The 17,467-nt window shown below is 50.1% G+C and overlaps 2 protein-coding genes and 1 non-coding gene across 4 annotated transcripts in view; 1 reads left to right on the top strand and 2 right to left on the bottom strand.

Annotated features, from left to right (window-relative positions):
* LOC123182246 (probable protein S-acyltransferase 16) overlaps window positions 1-1,033 on the bottom strand; it is a 6,052-nt gene extending 5,019 nt beyond the window's left edge. The window contains exon 1 of one of the 2 annotated variants that reach the window (XM_044594750.1): window positions 426-1,033. In XM_044594750.1, coding sequence (XP_044450685.1) covers window positions 426-698 — 273 coding nt within the window. In that variant the 5' untranslated portion in view covers window positions 699-1,033. The remainder of the gene's footprint in view (window positions 1-425) is intronic. The other variant, XM_044594749.1, reaches the window with a different exon arrangement.
* Window positions 1,034-3,571: 2,538 nt separating this feature from the next.
* Window positions 3,572-3,652, top strand: TRNAL-CAG (transfer RNA leucine (anticodon CAG)). Its single transcript has one exon. It is a non-coding gene; the product is annotated as a tRNA-Leu (tRNA).
* A 181-nt stretch (window positions 3,653-3,833) lies between these two features.
* On the bottom strand, window positions 3,834-6,828 carry LOC123182245 (glycerol-3-phosphate acyltransferase 5). The gene is made up of 2 exons (XM_044594748.1): window positions 5,855-6,828; window positions 3,834-5,123 (listed from the first exon to the last, which is right to left on the bottom strand). Exons 1-2 carry the CDS (start codon window positions 6,425-6,427, stop codon window positions 4,146-4,148), a joined length of 1,551 nt encoding a protein of 516 aa, XP_044450683.1. The 5' UTR covers window positions 6,428-6,828; the 3' UTR covers window positions 3,834-4,145.
* Between the last annotated feature and the right edge of the window lie 10,639 nt (window positions 6,829-17,467).

Here is a 17,467-nt window from a genome sequence, read left to right as displayed (position 1 = left end):
AAAAAACACTTTGAAACTTGCAATATCTTTTTTTTTGGTCATGATTCCAAACCCGATGGAAATTTAAAATATTATCTAGACAAACCTTCAAACTTAGACTGGATCCACACACACGGTGGAAGGTTCCAGGGGCCAACACTCAGATTCGAATCTAGATTATCTATGTATCTATCAAGTCCCTCCTTTAACAGTCGCAACTTTGAGCTGAAATCGGCAGAATGGAACAGATTACACGCATAGATGGTCGTAAATGATCCAATCCTAGGAGGCAAATGGGCATTAAACCACATTTGCCTAACTGGGAGGCGCGGCATTCGAAGCAAACTTGCCCAATTTCACGAGAAGAAGGGGAAATTCTGCAAGAACCGAGCACCATTCCGCTCCACAGATCCAAAACTCCCCGACGGGCAGCAGAGGGCACGCACCTTGCGCTTGACCTCGTGGACGGGGGTCTCGGCGCCCTCGACGTCGGGCAGGAAGGCGGGCGGCACCCGGCCGGGGTCCCGGGAGACGGCGGCGTAGTAGGTGGCGAGGCAGGCGGCGGCGAGGGCCGTGAAGGCGGCGGCGTTGGCGACCCCGGCGGCCGTGGAGAGGCCGAGCCAGCCGGCGACGGCGACGAAGACCGTGGTGTAGTAGACGTAGCCGATCGCGGCGAGCACCGCGAAGATGGGCAGCGTCAGGTACCCCGGCCTCCCCATCGGCTCGGCGCGGCGCGGCGCGGGGGCCCCGCCTGCTGCGCGCCTGCACGCCTGGCTAGGGTTCCGGCCGGAGGAGGCGGGGGGAGGCGCGCATCCTAGGGAGGGAGAGGGAGGGAGGGGCGAGGGAAGGGGAGGGTGGGTGAGTCCCGCGTGGCGTGCGGGTCGGGGCCGAGGGAGGCGGCCGGCCCGTTTTATCGGGGGCTACTTTTTATTATTATTCCGCGGGAAGCAGCGGCGGCGGCACCGGCTGGGCGGGGAGGAGGAGGAGAGGTCAGAGGCGCGGCGGCGGGCAAAGCATGGAGGATCTGCCGGCTCGCTGCCCAGCGTGAAGAACGTGGTGCAGACAGAAAGTGGCGATTATTGATTGTGTGCACGGCAGAATTTGAGTGCCAGCTTTGGTTTTTGGGGCTGCTTTTTTTTAACATAGTAAAAAACGCAAGCAGTCATACATACATACATACACTCGTCCTTATGAATACACATGCACACAGCCTACTCCTGTCAGCATCTCCTCCCATTGAATTCGCATCCGGCGATGGAGGGGCGATGACGGCGGCGCGCCTTCGGCTCGCTTCAGTGCTTATAGTCGTCGCTAGGTAGTTTACGGATTTGGATTTAATTTCTATTATTTCTGGTATTCGTTGTACTACCATAATTGAGATTAATGGATCGGAAATTTTCTCGCGAAAAAATGCGCATCGCCGGAAATCTTGAAATAAATTCAGGATAAAAGTAACAGGACTTGAACCCTAGTGGCGCCGAACCATCCAAGAACAAGTTGGTTAAGAGTGCTGCTCCTTTCTGTGGGATTAGTTATTGTTGGTTGATTGTCTAAAATAATAAAGTTATTGTGCGTTGATTGCCTAAAAAAAGGTTATTGTGCGTTGTTTTGCTAAAGAAAATGTTATTGTGCGTAGTGACTGGATGTCAAAGCACGTATGCATTAGTTTGGTGTTTGAACTTTGCGTGAAGGCAAAACTAGCTCAAGATATATCGTTGGCCATTTGTGCACCGGATTAAAAATATGGCGAAAGTGTGCTTTTTCGGATGTTGACGTTTTCTTCTATAAACTTGGTCAAACTTTACAAGATTAACTTTGAAAAGAAATCTAACACACATTATATTTTGAGAGGGAGAGTATTAACCAAACCACAATACAAACACAGGCAGATCTATCAACCAAATCACAGTACAAAAGCACTCCGATATAATAACCAAAAGACAAAGCAAACATTCAACAACAACAACAACAACAACAAAGTTTTTTGGTCTCAAACAAGTAGGGCAAAAATTTGGAGGGGCACACACTTGCGCAGCCGTGCTCGGCCGAACAATTGCTTTGCGATCCACCAAGTCGTTGGATTCCGCATAACGGCACACCAAGTTTTAAGTTGTAGTTTCTGAAACTCGGGGATTTTGTCGTTCAGTCGCATCAAGTTTCAGCAGATGAAACTTTGTGAGGTTTTAAAAACTCGTCAAAATGTATTCAAGCGTGATATTATTTCAAAGCCCTCGTCACAATGAACATGAATATGCAAACAAAATTTAATATGGACTGGTTCAAAAGATTCAAAATCGAAAGGCAAAAAAATAGAGTCGGCGCCTCCGCACCTGCGTGTCACAAATCCTCTTCATTTGGAAACCAAGTCTCGTGGTTCCGATGTGGATAGGTAACTTTCATGCACCTGTGTCCATTCCTAGTTTCATGGTTAACAAACTCCTTCCATGACAAGTTTGGTCTGTCTCAACCTTACTTGTTATTATATCACCACGATTTATCCATTCACTACGCAGTGGCGCTTCTGGAGGCAAGCGTTCTATATTTGCCCAAATGAAAGTGCATCTAATCCCAAAGGTGGATTTTAGTAATTCTTGCCAACATATCTTGAAGAACTAATTGTACTTCAAGTATATTTTAGGGAAAGCTATTTTATAGAAAAAATATTGGAATAGAAGGCGACCCCTAAAAATGCTTAAAGAAAAGTGTTGGTCAAGCCATGGGATCCTACTTGTTTTGGCTAGCTTGCTTACACTTCACACACGTCGAGCCAACTGCGAATTGTGGAGACCCTCTCATTTTCACTATACCCGAACGTCAATGTAGCGCGCCACTAAGGATGCGACTGCCCGATTGTTTCTCACTTATCACTGCTTCTATATCAAGATACGAAGTGCCACCAGGGTGATGACCCGACCCTTCCCTTTTAACACTACACTCAGGTTCCGATATGACGTGTCGAGGGTTACACCCCGACTATGTTGTTTGAGTTTCATTTTCTTAAGAGCAACTCTAGCAGACCCGCAAAACGCCCGGCCCGCAAAATAACCGCCAAATTGCGGGTCAGGGCCGAAAAATCTGCACGAGCAGACCCCGCAAAACGCCCCGGCCCGCAGAAAATTTTGCGGGGCACGGTAAATCTTCTCCCCCAACCTCTATCTTCACAGGCTGGGAGGCTGACCCGAGCTCAACCCCCATCCGGCGCGAGATTTGGCGGGAGGGACATTTCCGCGCCCCTTTCCCGCTTCCCGCACCATCCGCCACCATTGCCCCCCCCCCCCTCCGAAGCTCCGGCCACTCCTCCCCGGCCGTCCCTCGCCGCCATGGACGACCCGATGCTGCCCCCTCACCGTCGAGGTCGCGCACGCCCCTTCCCCTCGGGCAGATCTCGTCGCCGGCCATGTAGGCCCCGCCGGCGTCGCCCAAGCACACGCCACGCCTGCCCGCAACCAGAGATAATGAGCACACGGGGAACCTTTTTTATGTTGCCGTGCATGCGATGTGTAAGATCGTTATGTGCCTTCATATTATGCTAGGAGAGTTCTGTTTCTCAAGTTGTACATCATTACAACTGTTTGTTCGAATTAGACATGAAGTCAAGATGGCCGAGTTGGTCTAAGGCGCCAGTTTCAGGTACTGGTCCGAAAGGGCGTGGGTTCAAATCCCACTCTTGACAATTCCTTTTTCCCTTTTTTTCCTTTCTTATTCTTATTAGCACTCTGACCTCACAACCGTACAGAACCAAAAATTATTATTCCAAAAGTAATACAGCACGTGACGTTCTTTCGCGCACGGAACAGCTGAAAGCTGCATCCAACCGCCCAACTGCAGAAGGGAAAAAATCCTCTCACCTGGAGTAATAGCCAATACCAAACGATTTCAATCAAACCCATCACTGTAAGAAATGAAATGGAGATACGTAAGAGAATGCAGACCAGAGGACTGCTAAACTACCAACGACTCAAGCTCATTAATTACAGACACTACGCTCGTCTGAAGATTTACAGCACCAAAATTGAACACTTTTCTTTTTGAAAATAAAAAACTAAAACAAACGTGTAGATTAACGTGAATTTCTAATGTCTGTATGTTACAGTTTTTTTAGCAGATATACAGCAGCATGTAGCCGGTTGAGTGGTTGGGCTACATGCATGCCTTAGTTCCGGTGGTTAATCGATCTTAGTGAAGCGCAAGAACCCGAGCACCTCCTTGACCCGGCGCTGCCATCCTGGCTTAGTCGCCGCCGCCGCCGCCGTCGCGGCGGGCTTGGCGCCGACGATGCCGTCGTTGCCGGCGAGCACCCGGTACTTGTCCTTGCGGGTGAAGGTGGTGCACTCGAACCCCAGCGTGGCCGCGAGTATCCTCTGCACGTAGTTGGCGACGTCGACGGGGCTCCTCCCGGCGGCGCACGTCGCCTCGGCGGGGAGCTGGTTCAGGAACGTCACCTCGTACACCGGCCTCGGGTTCATGAAGAAGAAGATGGGGTCCATGGCCTTCCACCCCCGCGCCGTCGTCGGGTGGAAGAGGCCCACGCGGTAGTTCGTCGCCACCGGCACGATCCGGTCGCTCAGCTCCGCGAACAGCGCCGAGAACCGGAGCAGGAAGGGCTCCCGGCACGTCGTGCCCTCGGGGCACACCGCCACGTCGCCCCGCGCCAGCTCCGCCCGCATCCGCGCCGCGTCCGTGTCGCGGTCGCGCGTCAGCCGCACCGTCGGGATCGGCGACAGGATCTCCGAGAGCCGGGAGAGGGAGTAGGTCACGGCGGCCACGCGCCGGCCGAGCACGAACGCGAGCGCCACCGGGTCCATGAGCGTGCGGTGCGTGCAGACGAAGAGGACGCCCGTGGGCGAGCCGTTGATGCCGGTCGTCGGGGCGGGGGGTCGGCCGCGCGTGATGACGGCGCCGCCGACGAAGGGGGCGACGTAGGGGAGGGCCTGGATGGGGAGGACGAGGCCGAGGGTGATGCGGACGACGGCGAGGAGGACGCCGAGGGGGATCCAGAGGAGGATGGCGATGGACATGAGAGCCGTCGGCCGGCGCACCAGCCGACCGTCGTGGAAGATGACCGGCCGAAACGGAGGGCACTTCGGTCGCCTCGCCACGTCGTCGTCGTCGTCGTCCACGGACAACGGCGGCTGGAGCTGCTCCTGCATACATGCACATGACGTATTGAGATGTCATGTAGGTTACTCATCTCTTGGAAGAAAAAAAAGTTACCCATGCTCACTACAACTGTGAATATGTACTGTAGTGCAGGGCTTCAACTAAAAATGAAGAAGCAAAGTGGAAAAAATCAAACCTATAGTTTTCATGAAGATAAAAGTAATAAGTGAATTGATTTTCTAAAATTAATAGAATGCTTTTACAAGAAAAATGCACCAAAGGTTTGTAGTCTGCCAGGAGTGGTTCAACCGAAGTTGAGCTCCCCAAAGCCCATGAAAAACGAACCAAATTATTCTTAGAAAAACAGAAAAAAAAAATCTAAAATAAACGGAACTCGCCAAAATTTTCAGAATTTCCAAAAGAAATTCAAAAGACTCCCTCTCTTTTCGGTTTGATAGGCTCGTTAAAAAAGCAGAGTATCTCATTTGTCAGGCTCATTGTCCTTGAAATAGGCAAATATAGGTATTTTTGCATTAAATTCTGCCATTGTCCTGGAAATGTAAAATCAACCAATGCACAAAAGAGTAGGATGGCCATACATGCAACATTAATATGTTGTCTAGCACTTAGTTATGTTCTCCTTAATTAATGTGTTTTGTGGTTTGTGAGATGAGTCCAAAAACGGAAAGAAGAAAGTAGTAATACTTTTTCATGAAAAAAAAATACTTTTTCATGAAAGATGTACAGTAAGAACTTTGTAGAAAGCATAGCCAACCTTGCAGAAGGGCAAGAACGATCGTGCCATTTCCGACCGGCCCAGACCGAGGTCCGGCCGGTCACCGTCTCGGAACAGGACACGCACGCGGTCGGTGACGGCCTCGTCGCCGCCGCCCTTGAGGAACCCGGTGCATCGCCTGAGCCGGCTGTACTCGAGGTCGCAGCCGACGACGTCGTGCGCGCCGAGGTGCTCCCTGGCGAACCACTCCACCATGACGCGGGGCATGCGGGTGACGACGACGCGCCGCCCCTCGCAGGCCCCGAAGGCCGCCCACGCGGCGGGGTCGACGTCGTCAGCCATGAACTTGGGCAGCACGGCGCGCGCCACGGCCTCCAGCTCCGCCCGCGGCACCCCGGCCGTGGCCACGAACGCGGCGCAGCGCAGCGCCAGGCCGCTCCGGCCCAGCAGCAGCTCCAGCAGGCGCAGCGCCGGCCAGAGCGCCAGCAGCGCGGCGAAGCGCGGCAGCCCGGACGCCTCGAACGCCACGAGCATGAAGTAGGGGAAGGTGCAGGCGTCGCGCAGCAGCGTGCCCTCCAGCTCCGCCACCACCGACGACGGCATGGTCACCATGCGTCGGCCTTCGATGATCTTACTGCAGAGCTAGCTGATCTGGTGCACCTTGTACGTGTGACCGTGGGAGTACGAGAGGTCGGGGTCGGACGAGGAAGGAAGCGGGCGCATGCGCGGGGGATATAGGGGGGTGTCCGGCTCCGGGTGACCGGGTCGCCGGGGGCGGTGGGCAGCGTTGGCTTGACCGCGGGCGCCGTCGCCGATTCAGGTAAGCGGACTGCACCCACCGCGTTGGCGCGCTTGCATGCAGAGTTGCGTGGAGGTGTGGATTGCGCGGGACGACGACCACCCGACCTAACCTACCTCTCGGAAGTCTCAACAAACCGGATCTATCTAGCTTTGCTTCAATTCGCTTAGCCAGAGCCCGGTCGGGGGCTTAACTACTAACCACTGTCAGGGAAATCTGGGCGTGTGAGCCGCGAGGAGGAGCGGTGGTCGTGGGATAGTAAGTTGCGTGGTGGCGTGGGAAATCTGGACGACGTGGTACGAAGCGACGTACACACACCTGTCGCGTGCGGAGCGGCTTGGATCTCCGGCCGGCCACCTTTGTGCCGTGCGCGGTTTGCTCGGGGCGTTGTTAGCTCTTGAATGCTGATGCGGACTCCCCCTAAGCTAGTAGACATCATTTCGGACAGAGAGGGATAGAGGAGAGAGCGTGCTAGCACTTTCTCTCTGTGTGTTTTACGCGCCGCACTCGTCTCGTGACGCTGTCTTAGGCACGTGGACATGTGGTCGTGGATTGACTTGCTAACAGCGGTTCTCTTCTGACTCGTACCACAAACATAACTGGTTTACAGTGTTCTCGTTGCTGACCAGTTGACCTTAACCAGCAGCAAAACCATGCATGCATGCATGGCCCAGACGCGGAGCAAGTAGTACCGGCGACACAGTCGTGCCCGTGGATATGCTGTTGCTCACGCGACACATGCAGCTGATCTAGCCGTAGGTAGATGCAATCAGCATGCGCTCGTCTGTCTGTCACTAATGACCTGGAACAGTGACCAGCAACAAAACACTATTATCAACGGGTTACGGGTGCACGAGGAAGGGTCGCATGTACCAGTATAGTAGTAGTTGTCTCATCACATTCAATGTGCTGTTTCTGGAAAGGGCTCGATGCCTATCATCTCAATGCGCCTGTGTGTGTTAGCGGGCGAGCTGCACGTCCTTATTTTGACAGCAACTCGAAATTAAACCCTACGTCGCAGTTTCCATCGACATGTACGTACGTGTCAACGGGAGCACGACGCGCTGGGTGCAGGCGGCACGTTTTTAAACCGTCGAAGCAAGGTACTACGTACTTGGGTTTTTCCCGGGGCAGTAATGGCGGTGATGGTGTTTCCACTCGCCGTTTTCCGGGTCAGGATTGATCTCCGATCGAGTTAACAGATACGGAGTAGATACGGCGAGTTGGCTCGACGGAGACAGGAGAACACAGCGCCGAGACAGTGCATGCTCTAGGCGTTGTCGACTGGGTGTACTATAAGCTGTTGGAAATTAAGTCTTGGCGTGCCAAAAATTAAGGGTCGCTCTCTGCCTATGTTTAGCAGTTAAGAGTCCAACGCTGAGTTGACAAATTTTCTCAGACTTTGTAGTACAGTCTTGCTAAGTCTCAGTCGACTAAGACTTAGCAAAGTCTCAATCGATGTTATATCTGTAAGATTTTACATTAAGATTCGTGTAAAATTTTCAGTTTTTTCTTTTTTACATGTTATGTCACTTGACTGAGACTTTGTTAAATATCAGTCGACTGATACCTAGCCACACTCTTTGTAGTATTTTGTTCCTTTCCCGTTTCAATCTCCTCCGCTATATTCCTGCGACTTTCGTGCGAAACAAGTACCACTCCGTGATAAATGGTTTTACACTCTTAAGCTGACCGGTGGTCACGTATTAAACAGTAAAGGCCATCGACTAGAGAGAGAAAGAGGAGAGAGCGTACTAGCACTTTCTCTCTGCGTGTTACTAGCACTGTCTTGGGGAGGTGGTCACCGATTGAATTGCTAATAGCAGTTCTATTGTGACTTGCATTGCAAGCATAACTGGTTTACAGTGTTCTTGTTGCTGACCACTTGACCTCTACCATGCATGCGTGGTCTAGACCCCAGAGCGACTAGTACCAGCGACACACTCGACCCCGTGTACTAGATGCTGGTGCTCACGCCGTCCCGCGGCACATGCAGCTGATCTAGCCGTAGGTAGATGCAATCAGCATGCGATCACCAAGGACCTGGGAACAGTGAACAGCACGACAGCATCAACGGGTGGACGAGGAAGGGTCGTAGTATCGATCGTATTCGTATGTTTCAACATACGTATTTTTGTGTACAAGTAGCTAGCGCGCCTCGTCTCGTACTCAGTATGTCTGTTCTGGAAACAGCCCGATCGATGCCGGTCATGTCAACGTGTGCCTGTGTGTGCTAGCAGGCGAGTATCAAGCCCTTGTTCCCACATCAACCCGAAGTTAATACCTACTCCCTCCGTCCCATAATATAAAAACGTTTTTGACACTAACGTTTTTGACACTATACTAATGTCAAAAACGTTAGTGTCAAAAACGTTCTTATATTATGGGACAGAAGAAGTACGTCATAGTTTCCATCGACTTACACGTACATGTCAGCGGCAGTACGCGCTGGCCGGGTGCATATGCGCACGTTGTTAAGCCGTCGAAGCGATGCAATGCAAGACGCCGTCAGCGGCGATTATCTCGCGGTTTTTCCTTCCCGGTGCAGTAATGCGGTGGTGGACTGGTGGTGTTTCCATACGCCGTTTTCCGGGCCAGGATTCACTACCGGACTCGCCCTCTAAGCCGACGGCCACGGGCCGTCGGCATAGGCCATTTCCCGTCGGCATACGTCTATGTCGACGGCAGCCGTCGGCATAGATCACGTCAGCGTAGTCTTGTCAGACCGTCGGCATAGAAAAGCCGTCGGCATAGGTACATATGTCGATATCTTTCGTACGGCCGTCGGCATATCATCGCCGTCGGTAGTGATTTTCGCTTGACGGCAACGGACGGCGTCGTCAACCGCGCTCACAAACAACCACGTGGCAGCCCCTGGTTTCTCCTGGCAGCAGGGATATGCCGATGGCCAAGCCGTCGGCGCCTCGTGGCAGTCACTGGGAGGTTCTGGCATATCTATGCCGACGGCTTTAGATCTGTGTTTTTTTCCCCTGTTTTCTCTTTTTCAATTCATTTTGACAGCATTTCAAAACAAAAATATGGGATTATGCAGAAATATGACAGTTCATCATCTAAACATACTCAAGATCATCATCATCATTCAAACATACTCAAGTTCATCATCTAAAGATCATCATCGGCGAAACTTCATGAACATAAATAGTGCAAGACATGGAACATCATCATCGTCATCTAGAGAAACTAACAAGTAGGAACATGAAAGGTATGGCATGACGGCCACATGCAAGACCACCACAAATGAAAGGTATCATCACCGACATCAGGCAAGACCGCCGCCGCCAAGACCACCTCCGCCAAAACCACCACTGCCAAGACCACCTCCGCCAAAACCACCACTGCCAAGACCACCTCCGCCAAAACCGCCACCGCCAAGACCAGCACCACTCTGCCAGATCGAAGTGACTGGGGTCGACGAAGCAGGAGTCGAGGCACCGGTCCCCTACATGTTTGAGAGAAGATTCTAACGGTAAATATTATATGATAGTGTTGAATGAACGAGAACTAGTTTGTCAGTAGTTATGCAAATGTACTAACCGGACTATCACTGCCTAGTGCCACCCATTCATCGAACGTGGGCATGTGTGGGGGTTCTCCCGCAGGTGGTGGTGAGGGTCCCATTTGTGGTGGATCCGTGCGGTTACTCCAAGACGCCAACATAGCCTGGATGTTAGTTAAACAAGCAAACTAGAAGGTCAAAAGGATTGAAAGTGCAAAAATTTAGCTTGGTTTTAAGAGGGCAAAACTAACCGTCATCATCTGACGGTTGTAATCATTGTTTGCTTTCACTCGTTGCAAGTACCCCCGCACCTCGGGATTCCTATGCTCGACAAAGGCCTTATATGCCTACAAAATTTAGGTTGTTTCGAAGTGAGCAATGCTGAAAATAACATGAGAAAGTTAGAGAGAAAGAAGATAAAGGGGAAGTACTTACAGCATGCTGGCGGGCTAAGGGAGGCTGCGAACTCCCCGTACTCTCTAACGGGCTCGAGTTGGTAGCCCGAAGCCCTGTGTACGAGACCGAAGGAGTGATCAAGCCATCAAAACACGAATACCGGCCATGGGGCTTCCCCTGGATGGCCACCATCGCCGTGTCGTCGATCTAAGACTGGGCAACGTCAAGAACATCCGGATGCAACCTCTGAAACTACTGAGTGTAAGACTCCAGGTGCTCCTCGGTCTTGCCGTAGTACTGGATCTCGCCGTCCTTGCGATCACTCCGCTCGCGGGCCAGCTTCCATGACTCAATGTCTGAGAGCGGCCTCTTCAACTTGTCCTCCTGCAACATCAAACAGAAGTTAGCCATACACAAAGAACATGACGGTAAAGGAGAACAAAAATGCATCATGCATATAGATATACCTTCATGGCCTTGAAGCCCTAGTGGTTCCTGTTTCCTTGGCCGTGTGTCCCGTCTTTTCCACGGTTAGCCCGGGCCTTGCTGCTCTTGGCAGCAAACTCTGCATCGTCGCCGAGCCACCTATCCACCAAACTCGCCCATCCATCATCCTTTCCATAGCACCAACGAGGAATAACCTATGCAAATTTTGGAAGCATGACATGTGAGCACGAATCATATAATTGACTGCTTGAAACAATGAAAAGTCAGTAATAGTTACCTTCATGAACTGCTCCCTGTTCAAGGTAAGTCGTTGCCTCTGCTCTTGAGTTTTGGTCATCTTTTGATGAAGGTAGCTGTGGTAGTACTGCGAGACGGCAACCCAGCGCACCTCGTACTGCAACTGACGAGCTTTCTTCTTCGCAGCCGCAAGCAAGACCACGTCGGCTCTGGCCTTGTGCTCGTCAAGAACTCTATAGAGTTGCTGCAATAATGCATAAACCAGAAGCAAACAAGGCATGAGTTGAGTGATCAATGATAAACTATGAACGAAACTGAAGACAAGTGATTCAGAAGAGAACTTACCCAAAATTTGGTGATCACGGCCTTAGCGGCCGTCCCGTACTCCGCGTGCTTGTAAGCCTCGTAGTGGGCCCAGCTCGTGGCCAAAACCCGCAGCTCCGGGTCCCTGTCTGGCCGCGGGCAGAATAGGCCCGGCCAAAACTCCTTCAACAGGACAGTGATAAGGCCGTTCGGTTTACGGCCCTTTCCGTGAAGGATCCAGTTCCTGCAAAAGAATCAAAGGATTGGCATGTGTACAATAAGAAAATGTTGTCATGTGTTGAAAATATGATTGAGAGGCACTTACTCTGTCCCCGCAGGTTCAATGAGCCACTTCCGCGCCTCGATAGAAGGTGGTGTAGGTACTCCGGCAGTACCACGGAGCTACCCCTTCGGAGCACCCGGCGGCAAGTCACCCCACAACTCGGGGTCAACCTCCCCTACACCACCCTCCTCGCCCTCCTCCTCACCCTCCTCGGCCTCCTCCTCCTCGGCCTCCTCCTCCTCGCCCTCCTCCTCCTCGCCATCAGGAACTTACTCCTCCTCCTCAGACTCAGAAGGTGCCTCAGTATAGGAGGGCATCGAAGAAGACCCTCCTATTTCGGACACGGCCCGAAGTTTTTTGCCCCGGGTGCCTCTCCCCCCACCTCCTCCTCCTCTAGGGGCTCTCCCCCACCCCCTCCTCCTCTAGGGTCTCCTCCCCCGATCCCTCGACCTCCCTATGAGGTGTCATCATCGCGTAGTCGGGGGGGGGGGGACCTTCTGGGCTCGTCCACTCCTAGTAAGTGATTTCAATTTGTTGAGGAAACTGGCGCCGCTGGACTTGCCCATGATTAGCAAACCTGCATTAACAATAGAATAAACAATTAGTAAGGATATCAAATAAACAAGCATATGGATATGAACATTAATAATAGAAGAGCACATATGAATCATCATTAAAAGAACTTACATTTTCTAGAACCCATATGAATCATCACTATTGTAATCTATTTGTCGACCGGTCTCATCATCACTATCACGCATATCTTCTTCATTGTCTGATGGAGGTGGAGGCTCTTCCTCATCGTCAGCGTCTTCATTTAACCTTTCAAGCATAATTATGTCTCTTTGATTCACAACTGCATCATCATCAATCCGCGCGTCGTCGTCGTTTGGGTCCAGGTCAACATAACCCAAGTCATCATCCTCCTTGTTTCGGACCACATCATCATGTTCCTCTTGAAAGAACACTCCCTTGTATGTCATGGGGTTTATGTTGTAGTAATCATCATCGTTCGGGTCCGGTAGCTTACCATGTGGCGACACCTTGAACACAACTTCCCAACCCTTTAGGTACTCTTTCTGGCATGGGTAAGGCAGATAATATACTTGTGTGGCCTGGGTAGCGGCGATAAAGACATCAGCTCCGGCATAGACGGTTGATGGTTTAACTTCAACTAAACCAACAGAAGGCGTATGTCTCAGACCCTTTTTGGGGTCGAACCATCGGCATTTGAACACAGTGAGACTTAGGTGTTCGCGGCCACGTTTGAATGTAAGCTCGTATATTTTTCCTACCCTTCCATAGTAATCTATTTTATTATCTCCTTCGGTGAAGACTTCGGTATTTATAGTTTTGGGATCAGGCTGACTGTTCTGGTGCTCCTCTGTATGGAAGCGATACCCATTCACATCATAATTTTCGCATGTCATGACGGCAGGGTCAAAACCCACGGAAACCCATCTCAATTGTTCATCCATTGATTCGTTCGGATCATTTCCCTACAAGTTTAATTGAAATTATACGGTGCATGAGTTTAATTGGAATTGTAGGGTGAAATGGGTAATAGGGAAGTGTGAAAATTTACTTTCTCCATGAACCACGCAACGAAAATTTTCCTTCCATCAGCACCCTTTCAGAGAAGAGCAAGTGCCTCCGCTTCAATAGGAGGCAGCATTCCCGTCCACTCTTCATCAACAAATCGACTACAATAAGAAAAGCAGTATAAGAACTAGGCAAAGTGAACATAACGAATTGACTAAAAGAATGGTGCAAAGGTATTACCTCATCCACTCATCCTCAACTTCCTTGATGCTGTGCAAGATATAGAACATGACATCCTCCCAGTCATCTCGTGGCACCTGCCACCTTGCCCGATGAATAGAGGCAGCTTGGGTTTATACTTGGGTTTTTCTGTATTGTATCGAGACACCTTATTGTGCAGCGTGGGAACATGGTCCGGATAGTACGCTGTCCCGAGGTCTGCCACCTCCTCTAGGGTAACTGCCTCAGCTATGGATGCTTCAATCTTAGCTTTGTTTCCACATTTCTGTCTCAGATGCTTGTTCTGTCTCTCAGGGCCGTATTGCCAACGATTCTGCACAGCCCCCCCCAACAATACCTCGTTCGTGAGGTGCAAAATGAGATGTGTCATCGGAGTAAAGAAGCCTGGCGGGAAGATCTTCTCTAGCTTGCATATCAACCCCGGTGCCTTCTTATGCATTTCTTTATCATCACAGGACATACTTCTTTAGCACAAAGCATGCGGAAGAAATGGCTTAACTCCGCAAGCGCACGCCAGACACGCTCGGGAACATAGCCCCGAACCATCACTGGCATAATCCGCTCAATCCATACATGACAGTCATGACTCTTGAGACCGGTCACTTTGCCCGTTGAAAGATTGACCCCCTTACTTATATTCGACGCATAACCATCAGTGAACTTCACGACATGTTTCAACCACTTGAATGGCTCCATCTTATGATCCTTTTTAAGTACGAAGTCAACATCTGGCTTGAACCAAGATTTTCGACTGCCTGTGGGAGGCTGCATGTGTAGACGTGGTCTATCACAAATATTCTGTTGATCGACTCTAGCATTAGCATTATCCTTTGTCTTATCAGGAATGTTGAGGATCGTGCGAAAAAGGGACTCTGCGACATTCTTTTTGGTGTGCATCACGTCGATGTTGTATGGAAGTTTGAGGTCCTTAAAATAGGGAAGCTGCGTGAAGGGGGTAATGTGAGTCCAGTTGTGCGTCTCACCATATCCTTCAAAACATTTTTCCCTTTACCTTTTCCTTTGCCCTCGCCCTCGCCCTCGTCTTCGCCTATGGCTTTGCCTTTGCCTTTGCCTTTCCCTTCGCCGGCAGGCTTAAGAGCTTTCAACTGAGCAAGCACATCCGCACCAGAAAACGTTGGAATCTCGTTTACTTCATGGACAACTTTGCCTTTTGTGAAGTTCTTCTTGTCTTCCCTATCAGGATGGTCTGGAGGGAGGAACTGTCGATGCAGGTCAAAGGCAACATACTTGCCACCCTTCTTCAGCCAAATGAAAATCAAGGCCTGCATGCACACTGGGGAAGGCATCTTCCAACTTGTACACCATCCGCAGAATAGGGCATAGCCGGGAAAGTCATGCATGCAATACTGTAGCCAAACTTTCATCAAGAAATTTTTCTGCAGATGTCGGTCGTATGTCAACCTCGGGAAGTACCAAGAATGGTGCAAATCATCCACCAACGGCTGCATAAACACACTCAAATTCTTCCCCGGATATTCAGGCCCCGGAATTATAAGCGACAGGAACATGGTCTTGCGTTGCATTATGGCGTCGGGAGGGAGATTGAGCGGAATAACAAATACGGGCCAGCAGCTGTATGGATTAGACGACATACCATATGGATTGAACCCATCACCTGATATAGCAATTCTGACATTCCCAGCCTCGGCTGCTTCCTCCGGGCATTCTATATCGAATGACTTCCATGCTTCACCTTCTGATGGATGTACAATTTTATTTATATTGTACCTTTTCCCTTCCTTGTGCCACTTCATCATTTTGGCAGACTCCTCGGTGATGAAAAGGCGCTACAGTCTTTTTCTAAAATCAAGATACCGAAGAACCTTCACAGGGATTTTTAGCTGTTGCTTCTGACCCTGCTCATCGACCACCTCAATATACCGAGAGGAACCGCACTTCCTACAGTAATTGTCATTCGCATACTCATGCCTAAACAAAAGGCAATTCTTTGGACAAACATGTATTTTCTCATAATCCATGGAGAGCGCCTTCATGATTTTCTTCGTAGCGTACATGGTTTTCGGCAGTTCATGGCCCTCAGGCAGGCTGTTAGCCCATACTCCCAGAAATGCTTCGAAGCAACCTCTGCTACAGCCGTACTCAGCCTTGACGGCCATCAGTTGCGAGATGGCATCCAGCACAGACAGCTTGGGACCCTCATAAAGAGGTTTCTTTGACGAGGCCAAGATATCCAGAAGGCCTTTGCGGTTTCCTCCGGCTCCTCCGGTTCATTCGCTGAATGTGACGGAGGTGTCGGCTGTGCAGCAAAGACATCATCTAGCATGTCTCTAACCCCATCGTCCTCATAACCAGCGACGCGTTATCGTATCACCTCCTCTCTACCACGGTCCCGCTGGGCAAAGTTTATCGGCATATTAAAGTTGGGCATAAATCCATGCGTGCGAAGGTGCTTAGTCATCTCACTCTTATCTCTACGCATACGTCTCTTACATTTGGCACACGGGCATTCTGGCACCATCCTCATTGGACTACGAAATATCTCTTTCAAAAACACATTAGTTTTCTCGACCCACTCTGCTGTTACTTGATTCCGACGAAAAAACCCACTATACTTCCACTGTTTATCTGCCATCTCTGCTTTATTGGAAGCCACACAACAGAATTAAGGATTCATTTAAATTACTCACATCAATATTTTATTTTTTACAGGGTTGACGAGAAACGACATTTAATCCACCTACATCTCTAATAGGTAAAGATGGGTCCTAATCCCACCCGAGAATGTGTGGATTGAGTACGTTGTCCATGCTCTACCCCATTCGAGACAAAATTTCGGCAACACTTCCCTGCTGTTCTCCAAATACCTCGGCAAAATGTCGAGAGAATGTGCATCCGGAGAACAACAGGGAGGCGCCGCCGAAATACTGTCTCGGAAGGGGGTAGAGCATGAACAACGTACCCAATCTACACATCCTCGGGCTATCCGTGAAAAGCGCTGTACAATCCGAAAGAGGTGCGGTGATAAATATGCAATTGAATGCATATTTATCGATGCAACCCTTTCGGATGGGAGACACCTAGGTTACGCGACTTGATGTGAAAATTTAATCTACTAACATGGAAAAAAAGCGGACGAGGTCATGGAATTGTTTCTCACCCTCCGATGTAGACGATGTAGTCGATCAAAGGAGAGGGACGATCGTGGACCAACACCTCAAACGTCGATGATCACTCCATGAAGATGGAACACCACAAATCCTGTTAATTACACAGAGTGAAAAAAAATTAGGTCATCACCTCACATTAAGCATTGACACTTTAAACTATAAAGAAAAATCATATTTTGTCAAGTGTCAAATTTGGAAGCACTTATCATATCGCAATTTAGGTCATCACCTCACATTAAGCATTGACACATCAATTTTTTTAGCAAGATCATCATGATGAAATAACCACTTATCATATCCCAAATTTGAAGCACATCTCACATAGCTACTTAACAACATCACAAACTAAAAATAAAATCTTTGTTAACAATTTTATAAACTAAGTGACTCAAGTTGCTTTTTTAACTATGATAATTCATTTTGTCGAGATTCATCCATCTAGCAACCTAACCGTAACAAAATAATTCATTTTGTCGAGATTCATCCATCCATCTAAGACACATACAACATTCATCCATCTAGCAACCTAACAACATCCATCCATGCATCCATTCATACATCCAACAGTAGCTAAATAATGCAAAAAATGAAAAAAAAGGAGTGTTAGCTCACCGGGCAGAGGGGCATCGCGGTGGTGGAGTTGAAGGCAGGGGCCGGCGGTGGAGGGGACGGGAGGGCCGGGGCGGGGCTGGGCCGGCCGGAGAAGCCCGGCCAACACAGCAGGGGCGCGGGCCGGCGA

Source organism: Triticum aestivum, chromosome 1D (genome assembly GCF_018294505.1).
Source record: "Triticum aestivum cultivar Chinese Spring chromosome 1D, IWGSC CS RefSeq v2.1, whole genome shotgun sequence".
Taxonomy (NCBI): Eukaryota; Viridiplantae; Streptophyta; class Magnoliopsida; order Poales; family Poaceae; genus Triticum; species Triticum aestivum.
This window is presented reverse-complemented; position numbering and strand designations above follow the sequence as displayed.

Excerpts from the sequence above, each read along its gene's own strand:
- LOC123182245 (XM_044594748.1), bottom strand. The coding sequence starts at position 6,427 with ATGGTGACCATGCCGTCGTCGGTGGTGGCGGAGCTGGAGGGCACGCTG. Across the intron at positions 5,124-5,854 it reads CGTTCTTGCCCTTCTGCAAG|GAGCAGCTCCAGCCGCCGTT; the intron begins GTTGGCTATGCT and ends GCATGTATGCAG.